General features: G+C 35.3%; 1 protein-coding gene across 2 annotated transcripts in view; it reads right to left on the reverse strand.

The window, feature by feature from the left end:
- Rbbp8 (RB binding protein 8, endonuclease) overlaps positions 1-27869 on the reverse strand; it is a 78686-nt gene that overhangs the window by 10476 nt on the left and 40341 nt on the right. For both annotated transcript variants that reach the window (XM_076836556.1, XM_076836555.1), the window contains exons 9-17: positions 25274-25371; positions 23197-23309; positions 21208-22090; positions 21002-21128; positions 18671-18759; positions 17391-17505; positions 14004-14147; positions 11503-11572; positions 9446-9542 (exon numbers count right to left, since the gene is read on the reverse strand). In XM_076836556.1, coding sequence (XP_076692671.1) covers positions 9446-9542; positions 11503-11572; positions 14004-14147; positions 17391-17505; positions 18671-18759; positions 21002-21128; positions 21208-22090; positions 23197-23309; positions 25274-25371 — 1736 coding nt within the window. The remainder of the gene's footprint in view (positions 1-9445; positions 9543-11502; positions 11573-14003; positions 14148-17390; positions 17506-18670; positions 18760-21001; positions 21129-21207; positions 22091-23196; positions 23310-25273; positions 25372-27869) is intronic.

Raw genomic sequence — 27869 nt, forward strand, 5'->3', positions numbered from 1 at the left:
ACCAAATTAAAAACTCAAATGAGAGTATCACTAACAGAGTGGAGCAAGTAGAAGCCAGATCGTCAGATAATGAAGACAAAATATATCATCTTGAAAAGAGTCTAGCCAACTCAGAAAGGCTGGTAAAAAAATCACGAGAAAAACATCCAAGAGATATGGGATAACATAAAAAAACCAAACTTACGAGTCATAGGGATAGAGGAAGATATAGAGATTCAAACCAAGGGAATGAGTAACCTGCTGAATGAAATAATTACAGAAAACTTTCCAGAAATAAAAAAGGAAACAGATATACAAATTGTAGATGCATACAGGACACCAAGCACACAAAATCACAGTAGAAAAATGCCAAGACACATTGTTATGAAGATATCCAATATACAGAACAAAGAGAAAATATTAAAAGCTACAAGAGAAAGGAGGCAAATTACATTCAGGGGTAAACCAATAATGTTAACAACGGATTTTTCATCACAGACGCTGAAATCGAGAAGATCCTGGAACAATGTATTTCAAACACTGAAAGACAATGGATGCCAACCAAGAATTCTGTATCCAGCAAAAATAAGCTTCAGGTACGACAACGAAATAAAAATCTTTCATGATAAACAAAAGCTAAAAGAATTTGCAGCCAGAAAACCAGCATTGCAAAGTGTCTTGAGCAAAACACTACACGAGGAAGAAATGAAAAACAATAACCAAAACCATCAGTGGGAAGTGCCTCGGTAAAGACAGAGAGCGGGGGGAAAGCTAATCATGGAGAAACAAACTAAATTAAAAAAAAAAAAGATAAATAATCAAATATGGCTGGAAGTACAAAATATATATCAATAGTAACTCTAAACGTTAATGGCTTAAACTCTCCAATAAAGCGACATAGGCTGGTAACATGGATTAAAAAAAACAAATCCAACAATATGCTGCCTCCAGGAGACACATGTGACACACAAGCTGAAGGTGAAAGGTTGAGAAAAAATATACCACGCACACGGTCCTTGTAAGCAAGCAGGGGTGGCCATCCTCATATCGAATAAAATGGACTTCAAGACTAAGTTAATAAAAAGGGATAAGGAAGGACATTATATACTGTTAAAAGGAACCATTCACCAACAAGACATAACAATTATCAATATTTATGCACGAAATAATGGTGCTGCGACGTTCATAAAACAAATTCTCCTCAAGTTCAAGAATCAAATAGACCACAAGACAATAATTATGGGTGACTTCAACACACCTCTCTCACCATTGGACAGATCCTCCAAACAAAAGTTGAATAAAGAAACTATAGAACTCAATATCACAATCAATAACCTAGACTTAACTGACATATATAGAATATATCAACCATCATCAAGTGGATATGCTGAGAGCCATTAGCCAAGTAGATATGACAATTTCCTTGCCAGCGTACCCCATGTTGCTTAGAGGAAGGACTCGTGGTAAAATGGACTTGCCTTGGACATTTTGCAGTGACATTGCATGTAAGGTGACCTTGCTCAAGGACCAGGGCGGATCCGGGTTTAGGGCGGATCCGGGTTTAGGGCTCTCCTTGGGTTTAGGGCAGTTCCAGGTTTAAGGTGTACCCTGCTGGGAATAGGGCGTATCCTGCTGCCTCAGGCATGCCCGCTCCTGGAGTTTCCATTGAGTTCTTGCGGGATTCAGAGAGTTTTTGGGATCCAGAATGTGGAACTTGGCAGAGAACGTGGATTTCCCCACAACATGATTGTAGAGTGTCGGTGTGAGTTTGGATCTGATGGACCTTTTAGAATATCAAATAAAGGTCCCAACTCTCCTGTTGGTATGCCTACATAAGGCCTTATCCAATTTATGTCTTCCAATAACTTTTGAAAGTCATTAAGTGATTTGAGTTGATCTACTCGTATTTGAATTTTTGGTGGATGGACCATGGTTGAGGATAATAGAACTCCTAAATAATTAATTGGAAAATTTAATTGTATTTTATCTATTGCTATCTCTAGATTATAATTTTTTAATAAGTTTGTAAGTGTGGCATAACATTCCAGCAATATGTTTTTATCTTTATGTGCTAATAATACATCATCCATATAGTGAAATAATTGTATTTCAGGATTTTGATTTCTAAGTGGCTGGATTGCTTTGTTAACATATACTTGACACATAGTTGGACTGTTAGCCATCCCTTGAGGGAGTACTTTCCATTCATATCTCTGATCAGGACCTTCATGATTTAATGCAGGGATAGTAAATGCAAAACGTGGACTATCCTCGGGATGAACTGGAATTGAAAAAAAAAAATCTTTAATATCTATAGCTAAAACATGCCAGGTTTTTGGCAAAGCAGACAATTGAGGAATCCCTGATTGAGCAGGTCCCATAATAACCATCTCATTATTAATGGCTCTTAAATCTTGCAATAATCTCCATTTAACAGATTTCTTTTTGATGACAAAAATTGGAGTATTATGGGGAGATACGGAAGGTTGTATATGTCCTTCCGCTAATTGTTGTTTGACCAGATCATGGGCTGCTTGTATATTTTCTTTAGTCAGGGGCCACTGAGGAACCCACACTGGTCTTTCTGATTTCCAAGTAATTTTTATTGTCTCAGTGGCCCTTTCTGAAAATCCAACCCATGTCTGTCTGTTCCTTGATCTATTTGAATTGGTGCTGCTATACCTTGTCCTTGATCTCCTAATCTTTTTTCTTTCCTAAAACCTTGTCTAGCCCTAGTACTGGGCGCATTTGGATTGATGTTATTTGTTAACGTCAAACCTAATTGATCTAGGACATCTCATCCCCATAAATTTATAGGAAGATGATCTAATACATACGGCTGTATAGTTCCTTCACATCCTTCAAGATCCTTCCAGTCTAATATCATTGCACTTCTATGGGGATTAGTTGCCACTCCTAGGCCTCGAAGCATTTGAGTGGCTTGTTGTAATGGCCAATGTTTTGGCCATTCTTGACGAGATATGATGCTAAGGTCAGCACCTGTGTCCAGTAGCCCATTAAACTCATGTCCTTGAATATTTAGTTTTAGCATTGGACGAGAATCTAAATTTAAAGACAGCATAGCCCAATCTACACCTGTGGAGCCTAATCCCCTGGAACCTCTTTCTACACTATGACTAGAGAATTTATTATGTAGGCTGGGTATTATTAACAACTGTGCTATTCTATCTCCAGGTGAAATTACTGATATACCTCTTGGAGAACTAGCTATAATTTTTATTTCACCTACATAATCGGGATCAATTACCCCAGGACTTATCATAAGTCCTTTTAATGTAGATGAACTACGTCCCAATAATAAGCCTACTGTTCCTTGGGGAAGAGGTCCTTTTACTCCTGGGGGAATGATTTGAACTCCCATCTCTGGCGTTAGTACTGCTCTGGCAGAGGCGCAGATGTCCAACCCTGCGCTCCCTCGGGTTTGTCTGATGAGGGATTTAATGGACAATGTGTCCTGGGCACTACCCTGATGGTGTTGCTGGGTTCCTCCACTGCCCCGTATATTTGTGGTTGTGGGCCCCAGAGCATTGGACCCCCCCAGTCCGTTTTTTGGCAATGGAGCCTGATGCCTTTCTCCACGATACCGTGGGTAAATACCTGGTCCTTATCTGTTTTTCGATAAGGGAGTAGCCTCTATGGTGGTTTGAGAACGGTATTCATTAGCCCAATGTCTCCCTCTACGGCATCGTGGGCAAATACCCGGTATTCTAGTCCTTTGATACCTAGTTTTGTTAAACCCCCCTCCTATGGGGCAACTCCTTTTAAAATGTCCTGTTTGTTCCCAATTATAGCATGTTTTTGGCCTGGCATCTAAAGCCTGTTGTACTACAGCTGCCAAGACTTGCCCTTGTTCATTAATGTCTCTACATAATTTAATATATGTGTTTAAATCTTCAAGTCTCCATGGTCTAATGACCTCTCTGCAGCAATGATTTGCTTGGTCATAAGCCAGTTGTTTTATTAACGGCATTGCCTGTTCTGTATCCCCAAAAATTCTGGAAGCTGTTTGAATAAGCCTATCTACAAATTCAGTGTAAGGTTCATTAGTTCTCTGCATCACCTTAGAGAGCTGACCTTGTAAATCTCCATGTCCTTGTAAAGTCTTCCATGCCCTAACTGCGTCTGCAGCAATTTGTGCATATATACCAGGATCATATTCAGTTTGTTGCCGTTGACCCTCATAAGGTCCCTTTCCTAACAACATATCTAGATTTCTTTGAGGGTAACTGGCTGCTGCATTTCGCCTAGCTGTCTCCGTGCAAAATTCTTCATTGGCAACCTTCCATAACAAATATTGTCCTCCATTTAGCACAGATTTACACATGCTAGCCCAATCTGCTGGCGTCATGTCCAAGTTAGTAATGGACTCGACCATGCTTACCGTGAAGGGAGCTTGGGGACCATAGGTTGTTACAGCCTCCTTTAACTGCTTCACTGTTTTAAAATCTAAAGCACAGTGAATTCGCTGCCCTCCTACCTGTTCAAGTACAGGGCATGATAATCTTTGAGGTCCTGTCTCAGGATCCCATTTATCAACTACGGGGTTTGAGGGCCACTCAGCTGTCTCCATCGATGGGGCTGTTGGTTGAACTACGCCCTCTGGTGATAAAACGGAGTTAGTAACAGCCTCCTGTTGTGGTCTTTTTCCTAATAACCCCTTTTCCTTTAAATTTTCTTCCTCTGTCTGACTAGCTCGAGAGACCTTCTCTTTTGCTTGATCTAAAATGTCTTTCTCCATGGTCTGAACCTCTAACAATTTACTTAACACATTTTCGGGTTGTTTTTTACTACTTTCTAATCTACTATAAAGATAACGCAACCCAAAAAGATAACACAAAACAAAAACGAAACTGAATGAAACAAAAACGGAACAAAAAATCGTTGTATCAATTTTCTCTTCCTCAGGGCTGACAAACTTCAAACCTTTAGCCAACCATTTTTCCCAGTTTGCCTGAGAAATTTCTAGGGATAGGCAGCTTGAAACAAAAACAAAATAAATCAAAACAAGAATGCACTGTTTTTTGAAATGGTCACCCATTCTTTCGCTCTTCCTCAGGGGCGAACAATTTCACTTACCTTCTCTTCAGATGTTCCGCATACAGGCCACCAAATGCCGCAGTCTGGCTGGGCAAAAAATCACGAGCCACTCACAGTCTTGTAGATTCAAGCAGCAATTCTTTATTCCCGAACTCACACTCTACAATCACGTTCTGGGGAAATCCACGTTCTCTGCCAAGTTCCATGTTCTGGATCCTAAAAACTCTCTGAATCCCCCAAGAACTCAACGGGAACTCCTGGAGCAGGCATGCCTGAGGCAGCAGGATACGCCCTATTCCCAGCAGGGTACACCATAAACCTGGAACCGCCCTAAACCCAAGGAGAGCCCTAAACCCGGATCCGCCCTGGTCCTTGAGCAAGGTCACCTTACATGCAATGTCACTGTAAAATGTCCAAGGCAAGTCCATTTTACCACGAGTCCTTCCTCTAAGCAACATGGGGTACACTGGAAAGGAAATTGTCATACCTACTTGGCTAATGGCTCTCAGCATGGATATACTTTTTTCTCAGCAGCACATGGATCCTTCTCAAAAATAGACCATATATTATGCCATATGCGATAGGGCAACCCTCAGTAAATATAAAGGGGTGGAGATAATACCATGCATTTTATCTGATCATAATGGAATGAAACTGGAAATCAATGATAAAAGAAGAAAGGAAAAATCCTACATCACATGGAAAATGAACAATATGTTACTGAATGATCAATGGGTTACAGAAGACATAAAGGAGAAAATCAAAAAATTCTTAGAGATAAATGAAAATACAGACACAACATATCAGAATCTATGGGACACAATGAAAGCAGTTTTAAGAGGGAAATTCATCGCCTGGAGGTCATTCCTCAAAAAAAGGAAAAACCAACAAATAAATGAGCTCACACTTCACCTCAAAGCCCTAGAAAAGGAAGAGCAAAACAACAGCAAATGTAGCAGAAAGCAAGAAATAATTAAAATCAGAGCGGAAATCAACGAAATTGAAACAAAAGAAACTATTGAGAAAATTGACAAAACTAAAAGTTGGTTCTTAGAAAAAATAAACAAGATTGACAGACCCTTAGCCATGCTAACGAAGGGAAGAAGAGAGAGAACTCAAATTACTAACATATGGGATGAAAAAGGCAATATCACAACAGATGCTACAGAAATACAGAAGACAACTAGAAATTATTTTGAAAACCTATATTACAATAAAATAGAAGATAGTGAAGACATCGATAAATTTCTTAAGTCATATGATCTGCCCAGACTGAGTCAGGAGGATACACACAATTTGAACAGAACAATATCAATGGATGAAATAGAAGAAGAAATTAAAAGACTACCAACCAAGAAAAGCCCAGGACCGCATGGGTATACAGCGGAGTTTTACAAAACCTTTAAAGAAGAATTAATACCCATACTTTTCAAGTTATTTCAGGAAATAGAAAAAGAGGGAGCTCTTCCAAATTCATTCTATGAGGCCAACATCACCCTGATTCTGAAACCAGACAAAGACACCTCAAAGAAAGAAAACTATAGACCAATATCTCTGATGAACCTAGATGCAAAAATCCTCAATAAAATTCTGGTGAATCGGATACAAAGGCACATCAAAAAAATTGTGCACCATGATCAAGTAGGATTCATCCCTGGGATGCAAGGATGGTTCAATATACGGAAATCAATAAATGTTGTTCACCACATCAATAGACTTAAAGATAAGAACCATATGATCAACTCTATAGATGCAGAAAAAGCATTCAACAAAGTACAGCATCCCTTTATGTTCAAAACATTAGAAAAACTAGGGATAACAGGAACTTACCTTGACATTGTAAAAGATATCTATGCTAAGCCTCAGGCTAGCATCATTCTGAATGGAGAAAAATTGAAGGCATTCCCTCTAAAATCTGGAACAAGACAGGGATGCCCTCTATCACCACTTCTATTCAATATAGTTCTCTAAACACTGGCCAGAGCAATTAGACAGATGAAAGAAACTAAAGGCATAAAAATAGGAAAAGAAGAACTTAAATTATCACTATTTGAGGATGACATGATTCTATACCTAAAAGACCCAAAAGGGTCTACAAAAAAACTACTGGAACTAATAAATGAATTCAGCAAAGTGGCAGGATATAAAATCAACATGCATAAATCAAAGGCATTTCTGTATATCAGCGACAAAACTTCTGAAACAGAAAAACACTCCATTCACAATATCCTCAAAAAAAAAAAAAAAAAAAAAATACTTGGGAATCAACCTAACAAAAGAGGTGAAAGATTTATACAATGAAAACTACAGAACCCTAAAAAGAGAAGTAGAAGAAGATCTTAGAAGATGGAAAAATATACCCTGTTCATGGATAGGCAGAACGAACATCATCAAAATGGTGATATTACCAAAAGTTCTCTATAGGTTTAAGGCAATGCAAATCAAAATCCCAATGGCATTTCTTGTAGAAATAGATAAAGCAATCATGAAATTCATATGGAAAAATAAAAGACCCAGAATAGCAAAAGCAATTCTAAGCAGGAAGTATGAATCAGGTGGTATAGCGATACCAGATTTCAAACTACATTACAGAGCAATAGTAACAAAAACAGCATGGTACTGGTACCAAAACAGGCGGGTGGACCAATGGTACAGAATAGAGGACACAGAGACTAATCCACAAAGTCACAACTAACTTATATTTGATAAAGGGGCTAAAAGCATTCAATGGAGGAAGGATAGCATCTTCAACAAATGGTGTTGGGAAAACTGGAAATACATACACAACAAAATGAAACTGAATCCCCTCCTCTCGCCATGCACAAAAGTTAACTCAAAGTGGATCAAGGAGCCTGATATCAAATCAGAGACTCTGCATCTGATAGAAGAAAAAGTTGGCTCCGATCTACATATTGTGGGGTCGGGCTCCAAATTCCTTAACAGGACACCCATAGCACAAGAGTTAATAACAAGACTCAACAAATGGGACTTACTTAAACTGAAAAGTTTCTTCTCAGCAAGAGAAACAATAAGAGAGGTAAATAGGGAGCCCACATATGGGAACAAATTTTTACTCCCCACACTTCAGATAGAGCCCTAATATCCAGAGTATACAAAGAACTCAAAAAATTAGACAATAAGATAACAAATAACCCAATCAACAAATGGGCCAAGGACCTGAACAGACACTTCTCAGAGGAGGACATACAATTAATCAACAAGTACATGAAAAAATGCTCACCATCTCTAGCAGTCAGAGAAATGCAAATCAAAACCACCCTAAGATACCATCTCACTCCAGTAAGACTGGCAGCCATTAGGAAGTCAAACAACAACAAGTGCTGGCAAGGATGTGGGGAAAAGGGTACTCTTGTACATTGCCGGTGGGACTGCAAATTGGTGCGGCCAATTTGGAAAGCAGTATGGAGATTCCTGGGAAAGCTTGGAATGGAACCACCATTTGACCCAGCTATTGCCCTTCTGGGACTTTTCCCTGAAGACCTTAAAAGAGTGTACTACAGGGATACTGCCATATCGATGTTCATAGCAGCACAATTCACAATAGCTAGACTGTGGAACCAACCCAGATGCCCTTCAATAGATGAATGGATAAAAAAAATGTGGCATTTATACACCATGGAGTATTACGCAGCACTAAAAAATGACAAAATCATGGAATTTGCAGGGAAATGGATGGCACTAGAGCAGATTATGCTTAGTGAAGCTAGCCAATCCCTAAAAAACAAATGCCAAATGTCTTCTTTGATATAATGAGAGCAACTAAGAACAGAGCAGGGAGGAAGAGCAGGAAGAAAAGATTAACGTTAAACAGAGACATGAGGTGGGAGGGAAAGGGAGAGAAAACGGAAATTGCATGGAAATGGAGGGAGACCCTCATTGTTATACAAAATTACATATAAGAGGTTGTGAGGGGAATGGGAAAATAAACAAGGAGAGAAATGAATTACAGTAGATGGGGTAGAGAGAGAAGATGGGAGGGGAGGGGAGGGGATAGTAGAGGATAGGAAAGGTAGCAGAATACAACAGTTACTAATAGGGCATTATGTAAAAATGTGGATGTGTAACCGATGTGATTCTGCAACCTGTATTTGGGGTAAAAATGGGAGTTCATAACCCACTTGAATCTAATGTATGAAATATGATTTGTCAAGAGCTTTGTAATGTTTTGAACAACCAATAAAAAAAATAAAATAAAATAAATTAAAAAAAAAGAAATTGAGGGCTTTCATTTTCATTCATTCTCTCAGGTCATAGCTCACATATATATATTTATTTCTTCTATTATTCCTGGCTCAAACATGGTTTCTGGATATAAATATAATTTGTATCTGTGATTTTTAAATCATGCATTTAAAACCTATAAAAGAGTGGTTATATTAGTACTTACAATTTCACATTCTTTACATGTGTGTCCAAGCAACTTTCTTCTCTCTTCTTTCTTCCGAACTACCTCAATATGAGGGAAATTTTGTAAGCTAGTCTCTCTGGGGGAACAAAATAAACTGAATTTAATATTAACTCATTTGCTACTGCAAAAATCTTTGGCTTAAGATTTAAATTAACAAAGGTTTAAGTACAGAGGAGAAATAATCCCCAAACACTAATTCATTATATTTGAGATGCGCATTCAGTATATTAGAAAAACAATGACATATATGCCTATTATATATGAAGTCCATTTGTGGATATTTCTTTGTAAGTGAAGGAGAACTATTACTTCTTATTTGTCTCTGATAGAAAATAGTAAGCTAAAGCTAGAAGGTAAAATATAACTAATTAAAAAGCTAATAACTATATTGTTAAACTCAAATTTCAGGGCTAACCTATTTCTCCCTGAAGAACAGATTTATCCATTTGTACGCCATTTGCAATTGTGTACAAAAGAAATATAACCTTTTGCTGCCTCTACTTATCCTGAGTTCTTCAAAATATTGGGCACAATTAAAATTTGTACTTCTCTTTAATGGCCAGGATCCTATTGTGAACCACTAAAAACTTAGGAAGGGTCCAAGCCAGTGAGGTTTAGGTATAGGTATAGGTATGCAGAAAAATTAACACTTAAAAGACAGTAAATGAAGAGTTGGTAATTGCACATATATTAAATTTTAGCTGCTGTTTTTATAAGTAAATGAAGTTACAGGTCCTTTTTGTTTTTGTTTGGCAGTACTAAGGATTGACCCCAGGGGTGTTCTACACCATCTCTTTTTATATTTTATTTTTAGAGTGTCTAAGTTGCCGTGGATGATCTTGAACTTGCAATCCTCCTGTCTCAGTCTCCCCAGTTGCTGGGATGACAGAGTGTGACACGCACCTGGTGTGACGCGCACCTGGCTTCCTGTTGTGTTTTAACCTAAAAACTCTCAACTCTGAAGCAATCCGACAATTTAAAAAGAAAGATCAAGAAAGGATGATTAAAAAATATTGCCACAAATATATATATTTTTTCAAAGAGTTTCACGAAATTGTAAACTTATACAGAACATATCTTGGCTCTATCCTTTCATTTGAATATTAGCTATTCTATTTTTGAAGTAATTGCAATGTACTAGGGAATTTACTATTAAACTGCCATCAGGAGCAAGACCTTACATAAAGCATCATTTAGAAGGCTACTAAGTTTTTTGTCTCTGACACAACACAATGCATTTTCCCGGGTTTGCTAGAATTCTCAGTGGGGAAAGTAACCAAGTTAAATTGATACCTTTATCATCTTTTCTTTATGTATATCTTATGTATCTGGCTATTTAGTAGCTTCAGAATAAATAAAAATACATTTTTTTTTAAATTAGTGCACCTCTAAAATGACAATCATTACTCTATAGTTCTACTTTCAGATATCTATCCCAAAGATACATAAGCAAAAATACAAAAAGGGGGAGTGCAAAGCTATTCATAGCAGCAATTATGTGTGCTAGCATGACTGTAAACATTCAAAGTGTCCATTGCTAGGGACAAAACATAAAGTTACTGCACAGCAAAACAAAAACAAAAACAAAACAAAAACTGTAACTACCTTCTTTTTAACAATGAGTGATAGCCGGGCATGGTGACACATACCTGTAATCCCAGCACCTAGGGAGGCTGGAGGCAGGAGGATTGTGAGTTCAAAGCCAACCTCAGTAATTTAGCGAGGTGCTAAGCAACTCAGTGGATGACACTATCTCTAAACAAAATACAAAAAGGTCTGGGGATATGGCTCAGTGGTCAAGTGCTCCCAAGTTCAATCCCCAGTATCAAAAAACAAACAAAAAAAGTGTGGTGCTAGTAAAAATTCCTATATTTGTAAAGTTTGTCATTTTTATTCTTGAGTCCTTTTTGGTTATGATAATTAAGTAAATGATTGTATTTTAATTAAAATGACAATTTAAGAGCTTAGAGATATTCCAACAAAGAGCTCTGTTGTACTTCTAATCTCCTTGCTTGTAGTAGTAAAGACTCACTTACCTCTGGTCATCTTTAAAATATGGCTCCACAAATGCTCTCTGCTTGACCTTATCTTGTTTATCAACATGTGCTATAAACAAAACAAGCATGTAACAAAATGAGTGTAGAATTTAATGAGAAACAATTAGCTTGTTCAGAAAGAAATATGACATGTATCAAAGCTTCCCTTTTTACTGAGTTTCATACTCTAGACCCCTGGGTAACTCATTTAAATTTTCTATCACTACTTTTTCTTTTTCATTCACATAATGAAAATGGTGCTGATTGAACCACATCTCAGTTACTAAACACCTACATCTCAGAAGGTATTTTAAAAGAACTACTCAGATATTCATTATTATCATCTAGCAAGAAAGAATACAGAAGGTTGCTTTTAGTACATCTCGCTTACTTGTCCTGTTTATTTTTCATAATGTGTCTTTAAAGTAGGTTGTAACTATAAAATAGAGCATTTGATCAGAAAATGGGGACAAAATTTAAGAACTAGAACTCAGAACATGGGATCTGAATTTCAAGATGTCTAGACTCAAATTAGTACAACTGTTATCTAATCTGAATCAGAATTTACTCAGCATTGTGTTAAGTTCTGGACACAGAGGTACAACAAGAAAGACCTCATCTCTTGTCCTTATGGAGTCTACATTACAGTGAGAGAAACAGAACTTAAGAAAGAAAGTGGACAGTTAACATTAAGCAGGTGAATGAACAGTTAAGGCTTACCTGAGAAAGAACACAGAGGTAGTAACTGATAAATGAAAAGTCAGCCATGAAAAGAGGTGGGGGTGGGGATGTTACAGGTAATGGTCTGGAAATAGGGAAAAGTATGGTATGTTATGGTACTATGAGAAGGCTAGTATGGTTGAGATTTAGTGAAGAAAGGGAAGGACTGGGAAAAATGAGGCTGGAGAGGTGGGCAGATATCAGAACACGATGGGCCTCAAAGTCTAAGAGAAGGAGTTTCAATTTCCCACAGTGATTTTTCTCTCATTAAATAACTCAGTTATGCCTGTTTTAAAACTACATTATTATATGGTATGTTTGTTTATCATTTGTATTTTTCTAAAGCTCAACAAAATGGAGATTTATCCATGTTGTTGGCTCTAGTAGTTTCTTTCCTACTAGATAAGTAATATTCCATTCATGTGTTGATAATTGGGTTGTTTCCAGTTTTGAGCTATTTTAAATAGTATGGTTAAAAACATTTTAAACACATTATTTTGTATATTTTATATTTTCTTGGGTAATCCATCTAGGATTCAAATTGCTGGGTGATGGATAGATATATAAAATGAACAAACCTCTATGAAGCTATTAAAAAAAATTGCTTTCCAAACCATTTTCAAAAGTAGTCTTAACAATTTTATATTTCTATCCTCTGTATGTGGAAGTTTCAGCTGCTCTTCAACCTTTCCAATATTAGGTATTACTAGTCTTTTTAATAATCTCAGTGGGTGTGAAGCGGTATTTGTTCCCTGATGTCTGATAATGCTGAACATCTCTTCCTGTGCTTAATGGCTATTCAAATATCTTCTAATCACTGATGAATTTTAAAGTAAAAAGAATACAATCCAGTCTACATTTAAAGTAAATCCTTCTTGATATTCTGTAGAGGAGAAACAACTGATACAAAAGACAAGTTAGAAGGTCTATGATAAAATAGGCGAGACAGCAGTGGTTTGCTGCCTAGGGGGAGAGAAGTGAAGTGACATAAAATATATTTTAGAGCTAGTAGTACTACTATATTAGACAAGGTGAGGTTAAATATGAGATGCCTCCACTTCTATCTTTAGCAATGAGGTAGAGAGGTACTATGGTTAATGAGATCTGGAGAAGCAAATGAAGATCAAATTCGGGTAGAAAAATAAAGATTTCTAATTTGACTATATTAAGTTAAAGATGCTTATCAGATGTCAAATAGTCAGCTGGATTCAATAAGGATTTCAGAAGAGAGAGGACTTGGACAAGTATAATGAAGATACAGAAACATGTGCACTTGGCTTCCAGAACAGTACATCTGTCCTTCCCTCTTACCACACAATCTAAAGCTTTTTCTCACTTTCCTTTGTTGGTTCTTTGTTTCTCTGAGAAAACAAAACATGTTGCCATGTTGTAGAGGTCAGAACCCTAAATGTTTCTTTTTTATATTTGTTTTTTAATACCAAAGTGATTTCACTTGTATTTCATGGCTTTAAACTCCATCTACTTGCTGAAGACCTTCTGCCCTCAGATTGTTTATTCTGGATTTCTTGTCCATACTCTAAATACATGCCAACTGCCTTCTAGATACTTTCACTTGCATGCCTAATTAAGTATTCAGCTATTACCTCAAAAAATGGTCTTTCTTATGAAGGAAGACCAAATAGGACTTTGTAATATAGGGTTGAGAAAATTAAATAAATGGACAATAATGCATTATCAAGCCTTGGTTAATTAGCTTTATGAGTTGCTTACTGATCTCAGTTTAACGGAGAAGCCATAATTTAAAGAGAAAACAGCCTTACTATTTGGTTTCTTTGTGGCAGCAGACAATTCCTCCTCTTCATCTTCCATCTGGGAGAAATTATCTGTCAAACAAGATTTGTATTCTTCATGTGTTGTCTGATCAAACATATCTTCCAAGCTATCATTCATTTTATTTTCTCCATCTACGTAAAAAAAAAAAAAAAAGCACTGGCTTAGAACAAAACTAGCTTTCTGCTTTCCATGTAGACCAAGGAGAAACCTATAATAACTGCCACAAAATAATGTAATGAGGTCTTTAGGGACTCTTGTTACATGTGGATTACAGGCTTTACTTTGAAGAGTGTTCTTTTTATGAAGAGATGTATGAAGAACTTATAGATTCAAGTGTATAAGATGGTTCTAAGAATGTTACCTGTAAACTTTATTTAAAGTGAATATAAATGGGTTAAAAACTGTAATGTATATAATGACATGCTTAAAAACAATTCTTTAAAACATAACTATTAAAATATAGGTTCTAAGCAGAGTTGTGAAGTGTTCTTTAAGTGAACAGACATAAATAAGTGATGTTTGTGAACATGTGTTAAAAATGTGATCCTAAAAATAATAGTTACAAGCAGTGATATTAAGGGTTAACTCAGTGACTGTAAGTGGTTAACAAACTATAATGTATACATTGAGATATTTAAAGGCACTTCTTAAATCATGATTCTTATGGTGAGGCTTAAATTATACTTGGTGCATGAGGCAAAAATAAACTCTCATGTCCTGGTAGTTAACTGAGTATTTACAATGCTTTTTAACATCCTTTACTCATATGAAGAAAATGCTAGTTTTTGTTACTGACATAACCAGCTTATAAACATCAAAGTCTCTTCCCCGTATCCGTTCATATACAATTCATATAAACCAAAAGGAGTCTTACCAAAGAAGCTGTGAGGAATAAAAAATACAACAAAATAAATGACAAAAAGCACCAAGTTTAAACAAAAATTGTATAAACAGTGGACATTAAAACCTATCGAATTCTTACTTGTTTTTCTAATGAAGTAGGAAAAACAGTATTTTCTTGTATCATCATTAGCACTTGATAGTTTAAATTTATAGAAATAATAATCCAATGCCCAATTTGATATATAGAAGTGTTAAGTTCATCTTTTGAGTTCTAACTACATTTCCCATTACATAATTACATTTTATTTATTTATTTAGGTACCCTGTATTGAACTCAGGGGCACTTAACCACTAAGCCACATCCTAGCCCTATTTTGTATTTTATTTAGAGACAGGGTCTCACTGTGTTGCTTAGTTCCTCACTTTTGCTGAGGTTTGTTTTGAACTCTGGATCCTCCTATCTCTTCATCTTGGAGCTGCTGGGATTACAGGTATGCACCACAGCACCTTGCTCATAATTACATTTTAAAATACATTAGAATTTAAGAAAAACCAGAAACAGATTTAGTTGGCTAACAAATGTGACAAAACAAATCAGGCATGGTGATGCACACCTGTGATCGCTTTCAGAGGCTGAGGCAGAAAGATCTGAAGTTTGAGGCCACCCTTAGCAACTTAGAGCCTCAGTGAAAAAATGCCCATGCTCAATCCCTAGTACCAAAACCCCAAAACAAAACAAAACAAAACAAAAGCAAAAACAAAACTGACAGAATACTGGTCAGATGAGATTACTCTACTACCTCTCCGAATCATACTGTGCTATCACTCTCACCTTGCCTTTTCTCCTTGACTTACCATCATCTATCATACCATGTATTTCATCTACCATACTATATATCTGCTTGTTTCTTTCCCATTAGAATATAAGTTCCATGAGATAGGTATTTTTTTCTTTTTTTTTTTTTTATTTTCAGTTCCTAAAATACTTCCTGGTATGGAATTTTTGCTTGTTATTATTGAGTGATTAAATATTTATTTTAATGCTAAGGGGTGTATCTATTAATTAAAATATTATTTCCATGGGTCAGGTGCTATAATAATACACATCCCTAAAGCATTCTGTATATGCTGTTAGTAAATCACAATGTTAAATTGCTGACTTATTTTGTTGTTGTTGTTGGTCTGACTTCTGACTGCAAAATACTTAAGAAAGCATAACTTTACTGATCTATCACAGCACCTAGTAAATCTAACACAGAACAGAGATATAGAAAACATTTTTCTGAATTAAAATATTAGCAGTAATTTAAGAAGTTATTTCAATAATAACAATTCTAAGTGTTAAAAAGGTTTTACATATTATGGGCAGATTCCCCCCCACCAAAATAGGGTTTCAATAATGTCTCCTATTTCACATACTATTCTTACAACAAGCCATCTGCTTAATCATATCTAAAGACTGAAGATTAAAAAAAAAAAGTGATGATGATCCCATATATAATTCAAATTTTAAAAAATAACAATAAATTCTATGTTTTAAAAAAATAAAGAACAAAGATTCAAGGCAAGGAATACTGAAATATCACTCACTGCATTTGGGGCAGCAAATAAAAAGTCGATTTAAGAGAAGCTAAGCAAGACTAGCTTTTTTTTTTTAAAAGGCCCTAAGAAGGTAGACTATAGAAAGTCCAGCAGAAGGAATGTATCACCTGACTGAATGTCTAACAGGTGATCACTGAAAAATGCCTCCACTTTTAGTATCATATCCCCAGGTGTCAAGCTCTTAACTCTTCAATACATAAGGATGATAAATGACAACTGTCAGCAGTCTGTGTGTTCTCACATCATATGCTAAAGTAGTGCTAACCAGAACCATTCCATTGTTCTTTCTCTCCTCTTGTGGAAAATCATACTTCTTGGGGAAGGATTAACAGTTTCTTACTACAAAGGTAGGTAGACCCTGATTTGACTAAATCCGTTGTCTATAAAAGCTAATATGCTAGATTAACTCAGCATATATACTCTTTCTCTTGCCATTTAGCGATTCTACACTAATGTTTTACTAGATTTTTCCTTTTTTATTAAATTGATGGAGAAAATCATAAAACACAGTACTCTTAGGATCCTCTTTGAACTTTTTATGAAAAACTATCTAATGATCAGATTTTCTTTTCTTAAAAGATCAAACAATAAATATTTTAGTCTTGTGGAGCCAAATGGGCTCTGCACCAAGTACTTAATTCTTTCCTTGAATAGAGTAAGCAATCACAAGCAACACACAAATGAGGCTGTACTCCAACTAAATTTCATGTACAAAACTGGCAGTTGAATTTTTTCTGAAACAAAATTATTTTAATTAAAGATTTTTTCCCCTAAATTACTGAAGCTAAGTTTTTACTAAAGAGAAACATAAAATTAAAAGAGCAGGAAAAAACCCTAGTTTATGATAAAGAGGGCACAGCACTAAACCAGTACAATGATATGACTAAACTTCATTCCACATTTTATTACAATTAAAAAAAAAAACTTACTTGGATTTTTTTCTCCTTTTTGTTCTTGCTTCTTCATTTTTAAAAGCACGGTTTCACTGACCAATGTACAGTCCATGTCTACTGTCTCTCCTCCTAATCTTGACTGACTGCCATCCTGAATAAATATTTTAAAAATCCAGGATTTTAATGATTATTCCTTTATGGTTTTATATTTACTTTTTATCAAAAAATTTTGGCAAAACATATGTCATATAAATGTTTACTATTCCTGAGAACTGTTATATTTATTTTTATTCTTTAGGAACAGAGATCTAGATTTTATTGCCTGTAAAATATTTTAGCTTCAATATATAACCATCTTCTCTCGAACACAGGAAAAGAGGGCTGCTGCTATGGGAAAGGAGGCTTATTTACCAGTAAACTCTTTGGAGTTTTTCCTGTCTTCTTCCCCAGTCAGCCTCACTATAATAAACATCATTGTATGCCAAGAATGACAATTTCAATAATCAAATTTGATTTATTAATGTGTACATATTATCTTAGCAACTGTTAAAATTTTTGTTATTACTATACTACCAAGTGAAAAAATTCTCAATCTATGCAGAACCTAAATATAAGGCAAAACAATTTAAAAAAAAGTAGTCAATGGGAAAAACAAACTTTTTCTTATTGGTATGTTACTCTAAAGCTAGTCAAGACATATAATGAATTCTTTGATAAAAATAAATTATTTTAGTTGGGTATGGTGGCACATGCCAGTAATCCCAGCAACCTGAGAGGCTGAGGCAGGATGATCTCAAAGCCAGCCTCAGCAACTTAGCAAGACACTATCTCAAAATAAAAAATAAAAAGGGTTCTGGATTTAATTCCTGGTACAGGGAATGGGGGGCATTTAAAATATTTAACTTATATATTTAAAATATATAACTAAGAGGAAGAGGGGAGGGAAAAGGGAAATACATGGGAAAGATCTGACCAAATTGCATTATTTTACTGTGAGCATATATGAATATGTAACAGCAAATCCCATCATTATGTACAGCTCTAATATACCAATAAAAATATGCAAAAAGATATAAGTAGAATTTTGCATTATTTTTTAAAAGTATATTAATGATTTTCAGAAAAGGCCTTTAAAGTCAGAAAGTATTATTACCCTTTCAAAAATAATATAAAGTTGGAAGAATAAACATCTTTATTTGTTTTCTGAATAAATAAATAAAGGTTTTAAGAATTAGCTATCTCAGGTCACAGGAGAGGAGGTTTATAACTCATTAGAATATGAACCAAATGGGCTTTGGTTTTATTTTTTAACTTACCTTTGTATCTATTACAGTAACATCCATTTTATACTGAGAAAGGTCTGCTCCTGGATCTATACTCCACTGGATATTTTCAAAGGATGCATCTTAGATATGGAGAAAAGATATGCTATTAGTGAGAACATGGAGAAACTGGAACCCATAATATTGATGGGAATGTGAAATGGTTTAGCTGCTTTGGAAAATAGGCAGTCCCTGCAAACTGGTGCAGCCAATATAAAAAGCAGTATGGAGATTCCTTGAAAAACTTGGAATGGAACCACCATTTGACCCAACTATCATTCTTCTCTATACCCAAAGAACTTAAAAACAGCATATTACTGGGACACAGCCACATCAATGTTTATAGCAGCACAATTCACAATAGCTAAACTGTGGAACCAATCTAGATGCCCTTCAATAGATGAATGGATTTAAAAAATGTGGCATAGATACACAATGGAATATTACTCAGCAATAAAAGAGAATAAAATCATGGCATTTGCAGGTAAATGGATGGAGTTAGAGAAGATAATGCTAAGTGAAGTTAGCCAATCCCCAAAAAACAAATGGCGAATGTTTTCTCTGATATAGGAGGCTGACTCATAGTGGGGTAGGGAGAGGGAGCATGGGAGGAATAGATGAACTCTAGATAGGGCAGAGAGGTGGGAGGGGAAGGGAGAAGGCAGGGGGTTACGAATGATGGAGGAATGTGATGGACATCATTATCCAAAGTACATGCATGAAGACACGAATTGGTGTGAACATACTTTATATACAGAGATATGAAAAATTGTGTTCCAAAAGTGTAATAAGAATTGTAATGCATTCCACTATCATGTATTTAAAAAATAAAAGCAATTAAAAAAAGAAAGAAAATAGGCAGTCCCTCAAAAGTTTAAATATGGATTTGGTATATAGTTCAATAATTTCATTCCTAGTAATAACCCAAGGAAAAAATAAAAACATCTACACTAAATCTTGTACATAAATGTTCACAGTATATTATATTCATAATAGCAAAAAAGAAACAAATTTCTATAAATTGATACATAAATAAAACACAGTATACAATGAAGTATTATTCAGAAATAAAAAGAAAACACTGGTAAATACTATGATATGGATGAAAATTGAAAATAGTATGCCATGTGAAAAAAGTCAGACACAAAAGATTATATACTGACTGGTTTCACTTATAGGAAACCTCTAGAACAGTTAAATCTATGGAGACTAAAAGTATATCAGTGGTGCCTACGATTGGGAGCAGAAAGAGAGATGGTGATTTATGTGTCCTAAACCTAGGTGACAGTGATAGACGTACAACTCTGAGAATATGCTAAAACCAATGAAGTGAACATTTTCATGGGTGATTTTTATGGTATGTGATATATATTTCAATAATCTTTTAAAAAGTAGGAGCCATGTTAATGTTATCTGTATTATTCCAAGTTTAGTATTTGCTTAGCAAGCAAATCAATAAAAATTTTTTAAAAGTTAAAATGATAACATTGTCTGGAGAGGTTTTCAACATATTGTATGTAGACACAAGACATGACAACTACATAACTGCAGCTGCAGAGTGTGAAGTAGTTTCCAAGTAGAATAAGAGAACTTAACTAGGTCCATTATAAATTCCCCACAGCTAAAATAATAAATGTAAAAGAAAAGTTTTCATACAGAGTATGAAACTCTTGCTGGAAGAGCAAGTAAAGAATGTGCTTCAGGAGAAAATAAAAGTAAGTCCAGAATGAAGGAAGAAGTTGTCACTGAAGGATAATAGTTAATAAAAAAATACTGCATGTGAACTACAGAAATGTTTGCTACCTCAATAACAAATCCTCAGACCCTCAAGAGGACTCCTTTAACAAGTAGAATTATGGAAAGATTTATCTATATATTAGGGCAAATAACATTTTCAAACAGGAAGTCTTCAAACCTATATAAATGTAAACATTCACATATTTACATGTAAATGCAAAGAAAAAGGACAGATTATCAGGGTAAGGAACAAGGTTTGGATGATAAAAATTCTAATTTATATTTTTTAGAATTCTGTATAGTTTAGATTCTTAAAGCTTTTATAAAGGAAATAAGAAATAACTATGTAAAATAATCCACAAGATCACTTAGAAAAGCAGATATTTAACTCGCGATTCATTTTTTTCAAAAAGCACAACAGCAGAAAAATCAAAGGTAAAATTAAACCAATGAGAATCATCCTGTAAGCAAAAACATGCAAGAAGAAAAAAGACTATTTTTCTTAAAACAATTTAATTTATTCAAATAATTCAAATGATATTCTTGCCATTTAAAAAAGACTAGACATCCTATTTATAACATCCATACCTTGGTTGTTTTGCAGAGACTTTGTCTTAGCAATTCTACAGGGATTTAACTGAAGGACTGATGCAAGTTCACATGCTCCTTGGACTGGCTGGGTTTTAATTTTTATTGGCTCATGAGAACCAGCACCCTAAACAGAAATAACCATTAACATCTAAATGAAATCAAACAACCATTTTTATAAAAATCCTTACACATTTAATACAAACCTTCATGTCATCAAAAAGATTTTCTGTCTCCAAACTTTCACGTGGACACAGAGGGATTTTGAATACAAGATTTTCTTCTTTTATCTGTAATGGTGTTTTGTTGTCTGGTGAGGATTTATTCAAGGACTGGAGGATGCACTCCTGTAAACAGGGCTCCTCTGAAGAATCTTTGGGTAATATTCGGCTCCCATCCAAGGCCTTATGGCCTGAGGAAGAGCCTTTCGGAATGGGCTTAAAAGCCTCATAGAGAGTCACTTGCTTAAATCTGTTTTTAAAGGTCTCCTTTGCTTGGCTTTTCTCTTGACGCTGAATAGCTGAAAACCGATCAGAGAGATCCAGAGGTTTATCCATCATATTGTCTCCATGCACTGAAAACTGACTATCCATTGGAAATGGAAAAGCATTTTCTTTATCAAAAGAGGCTTGTGGGCAGCTTACTTCATGCTCATTTTCTTCCTCAGTTTTCTTCCTTTTGGATGTTCTGCCTTCCAAAGATTTCAAGGGCACCAAATGTTTATCAGTAATATCTTTAGTGTGATCAGTGTCATCCATTTTACCTATGGATTCACTTATATTTTTATTTATAAGTATCTGTCTATTAGAAGATGACTGGCAAATGACCTTGTTTACTTCAGACCCAAGATTATGTGTAAAAAGGGCACTATCTTCAGATTTTGATCTAGGTTTCTCTGATCTAGAAATAGAAGTGTTACTAAAAGGGACTGTTTTCAGATGATTTTTTTTCCCAGTGTCTAAAAGAGAAGGGGATAAACCTGTATTCAAACACAAACTACTTTTCACGTTAGAAGTAGCTCCAAATACAGGAGATGACACCCGAGTAGTTAATTCTTCTTGAGGAGTCTTTGAAGTAGAATCTGAAAATCTAAATAAATAAAGAATGATAAAACTTGATTCTTATTAAAAAAAAAATAGGGTAAAAAATGAAAAGACAGGCATAAGAGAACACCTTTGCTAATACAGAAGAGATAGTAAAATATTTTCTACATATCAGAAGCAGATAATGATTAACCAAAATTTAAGACACAGTACCACTGTTGCTTTATTTCCATTTGGCAGACAAAAGTAGAGGAAAATGATACAGAAAACATGTTTCAATACCCTAATATTCTTGCCCATAAGTTTTTTTAAGTAATTTAAGTAACTTCATTATATAAAATATTTAACAAATTAAAAAAAGAATTTTTATTTTTGTAGTGCTGGAGATTGAACCCAATGACTCCTGCTTGCTAAGCAAAAGCACTCTGCTGATAAGCTACACCTCTAGCTCCCAAATCCTTATACTATAGAATTAGACATATATTAAGACCCACCCTTTCTCTAGCAAAGCAGATATAGTTGTAGAAAGGTCATTAGATTTAGTTTTGAAAATGTAAGATAGACATCTTGGGTTTAGTACTTAATAATTAAGTGACCTTAAATAAGACATTTAATGAACAATCTCTTGGAGCTACATTTTTGTCATCTGCCCCACATTCCCCCCCCAAAAGGGGTGGGTGAGTATATAATAAAACTTTCCTTAATGACTTACTTTGTTAACGGACTAAATATAATAAGTCTATCTAAAAACTGAACAAAAAAATTGCTATGGTCATTACAGTTATTGTTAGAATGGATATAAAAATGAGATGCAACACAATCTTGGAAAGTTCATCCAAACTTACAGATACATTCTGTATAGCATTCAGTGCTTGGAAATATAAACACAGAAGGGATAACTGAGTCTTTTAAAAGGGTAGAATAACAAGGTTGGGAGCTCTTAAACACTATTTGATGATGTACAAAAAGGATCTAAAAGTAATATCCACCTCTCTGTTGTAATGCACAAAAGCTCTCAACAGGTCATTAAGTGGAGAGACATTTTAAAAAATGAAAATAGAGGCAGAATAACAAACTAAATGCTGATGGAGAGAGAGGGTTTAATTAACTGGTTTAATTATAAAGGAACTTCACCAAAGTGCCCCAAGTTACCTTAAACTATCTTCATTATTTCTTGCAGATTCCTCAAAAGGCTGTTTCTTATGATCTCCTTCCAAACAGTGGTAGAGCTCATCACCAAGAGGGCTCAGGGGAGCTTGAGATTCCTTCAATGGTAAAATAAGCAGCATACTCACACAATGGAATATTACACATCCTTAATGAGGGATAGAGTACTGAGTAAATGCTATGATTTGGATGAACCTCAAAACTATGCTATAGGAAAGAAGCCAGATTCAAAAGACATATAGTATATAATTTCATATTTACACAAAAATATCCAGAATAGGTAAATCCATAGGGACAGAGAGTAAATTGGTGACTGCCACAGGGTATAAGGTGGGGTAATTGAAGACTGAATGTTTCAGAGGTATGGGGTTTTCTTCTGGAGGAAAAAATGGTTTGGAACTAGACAGAGGTGGCAGTTGTATAATATAGTGTATATTTATAATATAAATGTCCCTGAATTATATCCTGTAACATGATTAATTTTATATTATGTGAATTTCATCACAATAAAAATGAAGCATATTAAGTTTAAAGAGAAAGAGCATTAAGATGTTAAAATTTTATAAAAGTACATTGTATTACTGGTATATAAAACTCCAATTCCAAAAAAACACACTAAGATGGGAAGAGAATACAGATGAATTTAAAAGGATCCTTTAGAGAACAGTGCTTCTTATTCTTTAACATGCATACAAGTCGACTAGGGATCTTATTAAAATGCAAGGTCAGTAGGTCTAAGGTTCTGTATCTCTAACAAACTTCAAAAGTGATGCAGATGTTGTTGGGCTGTATGTCATATTCTGAGCAAGTTTTTTTTTTTTTTAAATTTTCATACGAGGGATTGAACCCAGAGAGACTTAACCACCAAGCCACATCGCCCACACTTTTATATATTTTATTAGTGACAGGGTCTTGCAGAGTTGCTTAGGCTGGGTTTGAACTCATGATCCTCCTGCCTCAGCATCATGAGTCACATGATTACAGGCATACACCACCACAGCTGCAGCAAATTGTTCGATGTCAGCTCCCTTAACATATTTGGTGTCTAAGCTACTGACTTGCTAGATTTATGGATAGGAGGAAATTAAAAACCATTAAGACACATTTAATTTTCAAAGAGTTTTAAAAAATCCACTATCATTTGAGAATACATCTAAAAAAGAGCAAAAACTCGAATGTAATGAAAAATCAATTCAATTTTCAGAAATTCAACAGTAAGACAACTTTATGAGTATGTACACATTTACTAACTAAAGCAGAGAAAATTAATTTAAAGTTGTGTCAAAACAGAACTTCTTATGACTGAAGAATTCAAGTTTTCTATTTTCTAGGGATCAATTAAGAAAAGAAAAAAGATGTAAACCTGCCTGATGTAAGGAAGTATTCAAATAATGAAAACAACAGGGGCCAATCCCTGACCAATCCCTAAGAATTGGATTGGCAGTTCTTTTTTTCTTTTTTTTTTTTTTAAAGAGAGAGTGAGAGAGGGGGAGAGAGAGAGAGAGAGAATTTTAATATTTATTTTTTTAGTTATCGGTGGACACAACATCTTTGTTTGTATGTGGTGCTGAGAATCGAACCCGGGCTGCACGCATGCCAGGCGAGCGTGCTACCGCTTGAGCCACATCCCCAGCCCGGATTGGCGGTTCTTAGTAGTCCTGAGAATTCAATCTTTTTCCAAACCAAGACGCAGTTTAAAAGATGCCAAAAAGACCCAACAAATTCTGAAACCAACCTAAAGGTTTAGGTCTTCTCTTGGATACAGTGAGGGTGGGAAGAAAGCATAAAAGAGGGGACTAGAGAGAGGACTGACAAAATAAGTCCTTTAAGCCATTATCATTCCCCTATAATTTTGATTTGACCCATATCCTAAGAATTCTGAAGACTCAGGACTCTCTGGGGGAGATAATATAAAAGGACCTTTCTAACATTAGTTTTGTTCTAGGCCTTTATTCAATAATCTTTGGATAAAGTAATTTTCCTCTGGCTCATTTCTTTAAGAGTAGATCTAAACAGACATATCAAATAACACATATTATTAACAAACTAAACCATTACTTACAGATTCTTCTTGAACACTAAGTCCAAGTGTTTCAGCAACAACTGTAGCCAAATTAAAAGATGATTTATCAGTGGAATAACTGCCTATTCCACGTGTTTCTAAATAAGAGAAAAACAAACCAATTACTCAGTTTCAGAAATTACATGTAAAAAATTATAAAAAAGTAGGAAAAAATCTCAAAGAACCTATTTATAAGATGGCACTGGAGCCAGACACACCTATAATCCCAGGAGGCTGAGGAAGGAGGACTGCAAGTTTGAGGCTACCCTCCATAACTAAGTGAGGCTCTATGCAACTTAATGAGACCCTGACTCAAAATAAAAACTAAAAAGAGCTGGGGATGTGGTTCAGTGGTAAAGCACCTCTGGGTTCAATCCTCAGTACTTGGAGGTGCAGGGGGGAAACAGTGGACAAATTTTAAAATACTGTTCAAGAAAGCTCAAAGGTATCTACTATAAATAACAATAAGTTGCTGGCATTTTGCATCCACACTTGCTAAACCTTTCCAGTTTTCCATTTTTCCTAAATGTACTAAATGGAGTACATAGATTGCTTTTATTGACATTGTAAAAAAAAAAATCATAAAATGGATTTGTAATTAAACCATGTTTATAGTATGTTTTGTGAATATAGTGGAGGTTGTAAGCACTGCATGTTTTTCAAGTTTTAAGCTAATGCATATTTATATAGGACTCATCTACATTCAATCATTTTATAAAGTTTTGTATATTTAGAGTTTCTGTACATAGTAAGTATTTATGGAGTACCTATTATGTGCTGGGTATGTTTAAGCACTAGATAAAAAGAAAAAGCTCTTGTTCTCAAGAATCATATGGACTACAGTTGAAAGGTAAAAAGAGAACTGCAGGAGATGTGGTAAACATAATAAAGGTACACATAAACGGTGACTCAAACATAGGACTCATGTATCATCCTTGGGGAAATCAAGGCAAACTACATAAAGTAATGTCTACTGACCATTAGGAGAAAGAGGAGTGTGGCAGGTTAACTAGATGTGGGTCAGAAAGTAGGATTCTAGGTATGCTTGAGGTCCCAGATATTTGAAACAAAATTGCTTGTTCAGGGAACTACATGTGGTTTAATTGCTAGAAGTGAATCACACAAGATGAAAGTAGTAGGATAGGAGCCTACCTAGGATAGTTAGGGATCAGATTATGCTAAGTAGTTTAGAATTTCTCCTATAAACAATGAAGAGACATCCAAGAATTTTAAAGGGAGGACAGAAGCAATACCAGGGTTAAAAATATAATGAACAAGAAGTAATCACTAATAGGCAGAAAGACTCATTAGATTACTAAAACAGTCTTGGTGTGAGATACTGATGGTCTAAAACAGTACCATGGTGGTACAGAAGACTATGTAAAACAGATATGCAGGAGCCGGAATCAGTAAGACTTAGAAGCTACATAGAACATAAGATGAAGAAGCAGGAATATAAAATGACTTAGAACTCTTCAACTTAGGTAACTCAAAAGAAATGTGTATAGTATTGTTCACTGAGGTTGTAAATAAAAGGATGAAAAGTAGGTATGATAGGAAAGCTTCCATTTTGGACATGCTGAAGATGAAAGATATTCAGAGAGAGATGCTCAGCAGCAGGGGTATATAGTGGTTTGGAATCCAGAAGAAGAATATTGGACAGAGACATAAATTTGGGATTTATTAGCATATAGGTTAGTAGTAGAATATTGATTGTATTATTAGAGAGCCTTCTAGAAAGATTAAAAAAAAAAAAAAAGACATGAGCAGGTCTAGGACTACCTTTATTGGGAAATAGAAAACACAACTTTTGCCTCTCTCCAGTTGGCCTAAAGGATCTCACTTTTGGTCCTATCTTATGGGCAGCTCCTTCTCTGGCTACTTTGTTCGCTCCTTCTCATTTTCATAATCTCTAAATCAAAACAGCTGCAATACTGCCTGAAAGGAGTGAAAAATGGCTTTCACGGGACAAAAAAGTCTTATATTTTTTATGTATAAAGTACAAATGAAATGTAAAGAGTACATAAATGGAATATATAGCATTTTTGCAATATTAAAATTGTGTGGAGGTGAGGTGGGGGTGTAGCTCAGTGGTACAGCATTTTCTAGCATGCATAAGACCCTGGGTTCAAACCCCACAACCCCTACCCCCCCAAAAAAAAAGTCATAGGGGGAGTGATTTGGGGAATTAAAAAGGCTCACTGGACAGGTGGAATGGATATGTGAAGAGTTAAAAATCATTTATTTACATAATGGAATTCCTCTAGGCTCAGTACTCACCTTCTCTCCTCTATCTATATTGACTTGCTTGGAAATCTCATCAAGTCTCATGGTTTTAAAAATTATGCTGAAAACTTCCATACATACCTTCACCCTAAATTTCCCTAAATGCAAATTTACATCCACTCCCCATCCAAAATCTTTATCTGAATATCTATTCTATATTTCAAACAGAATATTACAAAAAACCAAAATCCTGAATTTTAACCTTTCCTATCCCTTACCCTGCAAACCTGCTGCTCTCAGTCACTTCTACCCCAGTAGCAACTCTATTCCTCCTGTTGTTCAAAGGATTTTCCCCTGTTCTTTCAACTAT

The sequence above is a fragment of the Callospermophilus lateralis genome, chromosome 17 (assembly GCF_048772815.1).
Source record: "Callospermophilus lateralis isolate mCalLat2 chromosome 17, mCalLat2.hap1, whole genome shotgun sequence".
NCBI lineage: Eukaryota > Metazoa > Chordata > Mammalia > Rodentia > Sciuridae > Callospermophilus > Callospermophilus lateralis.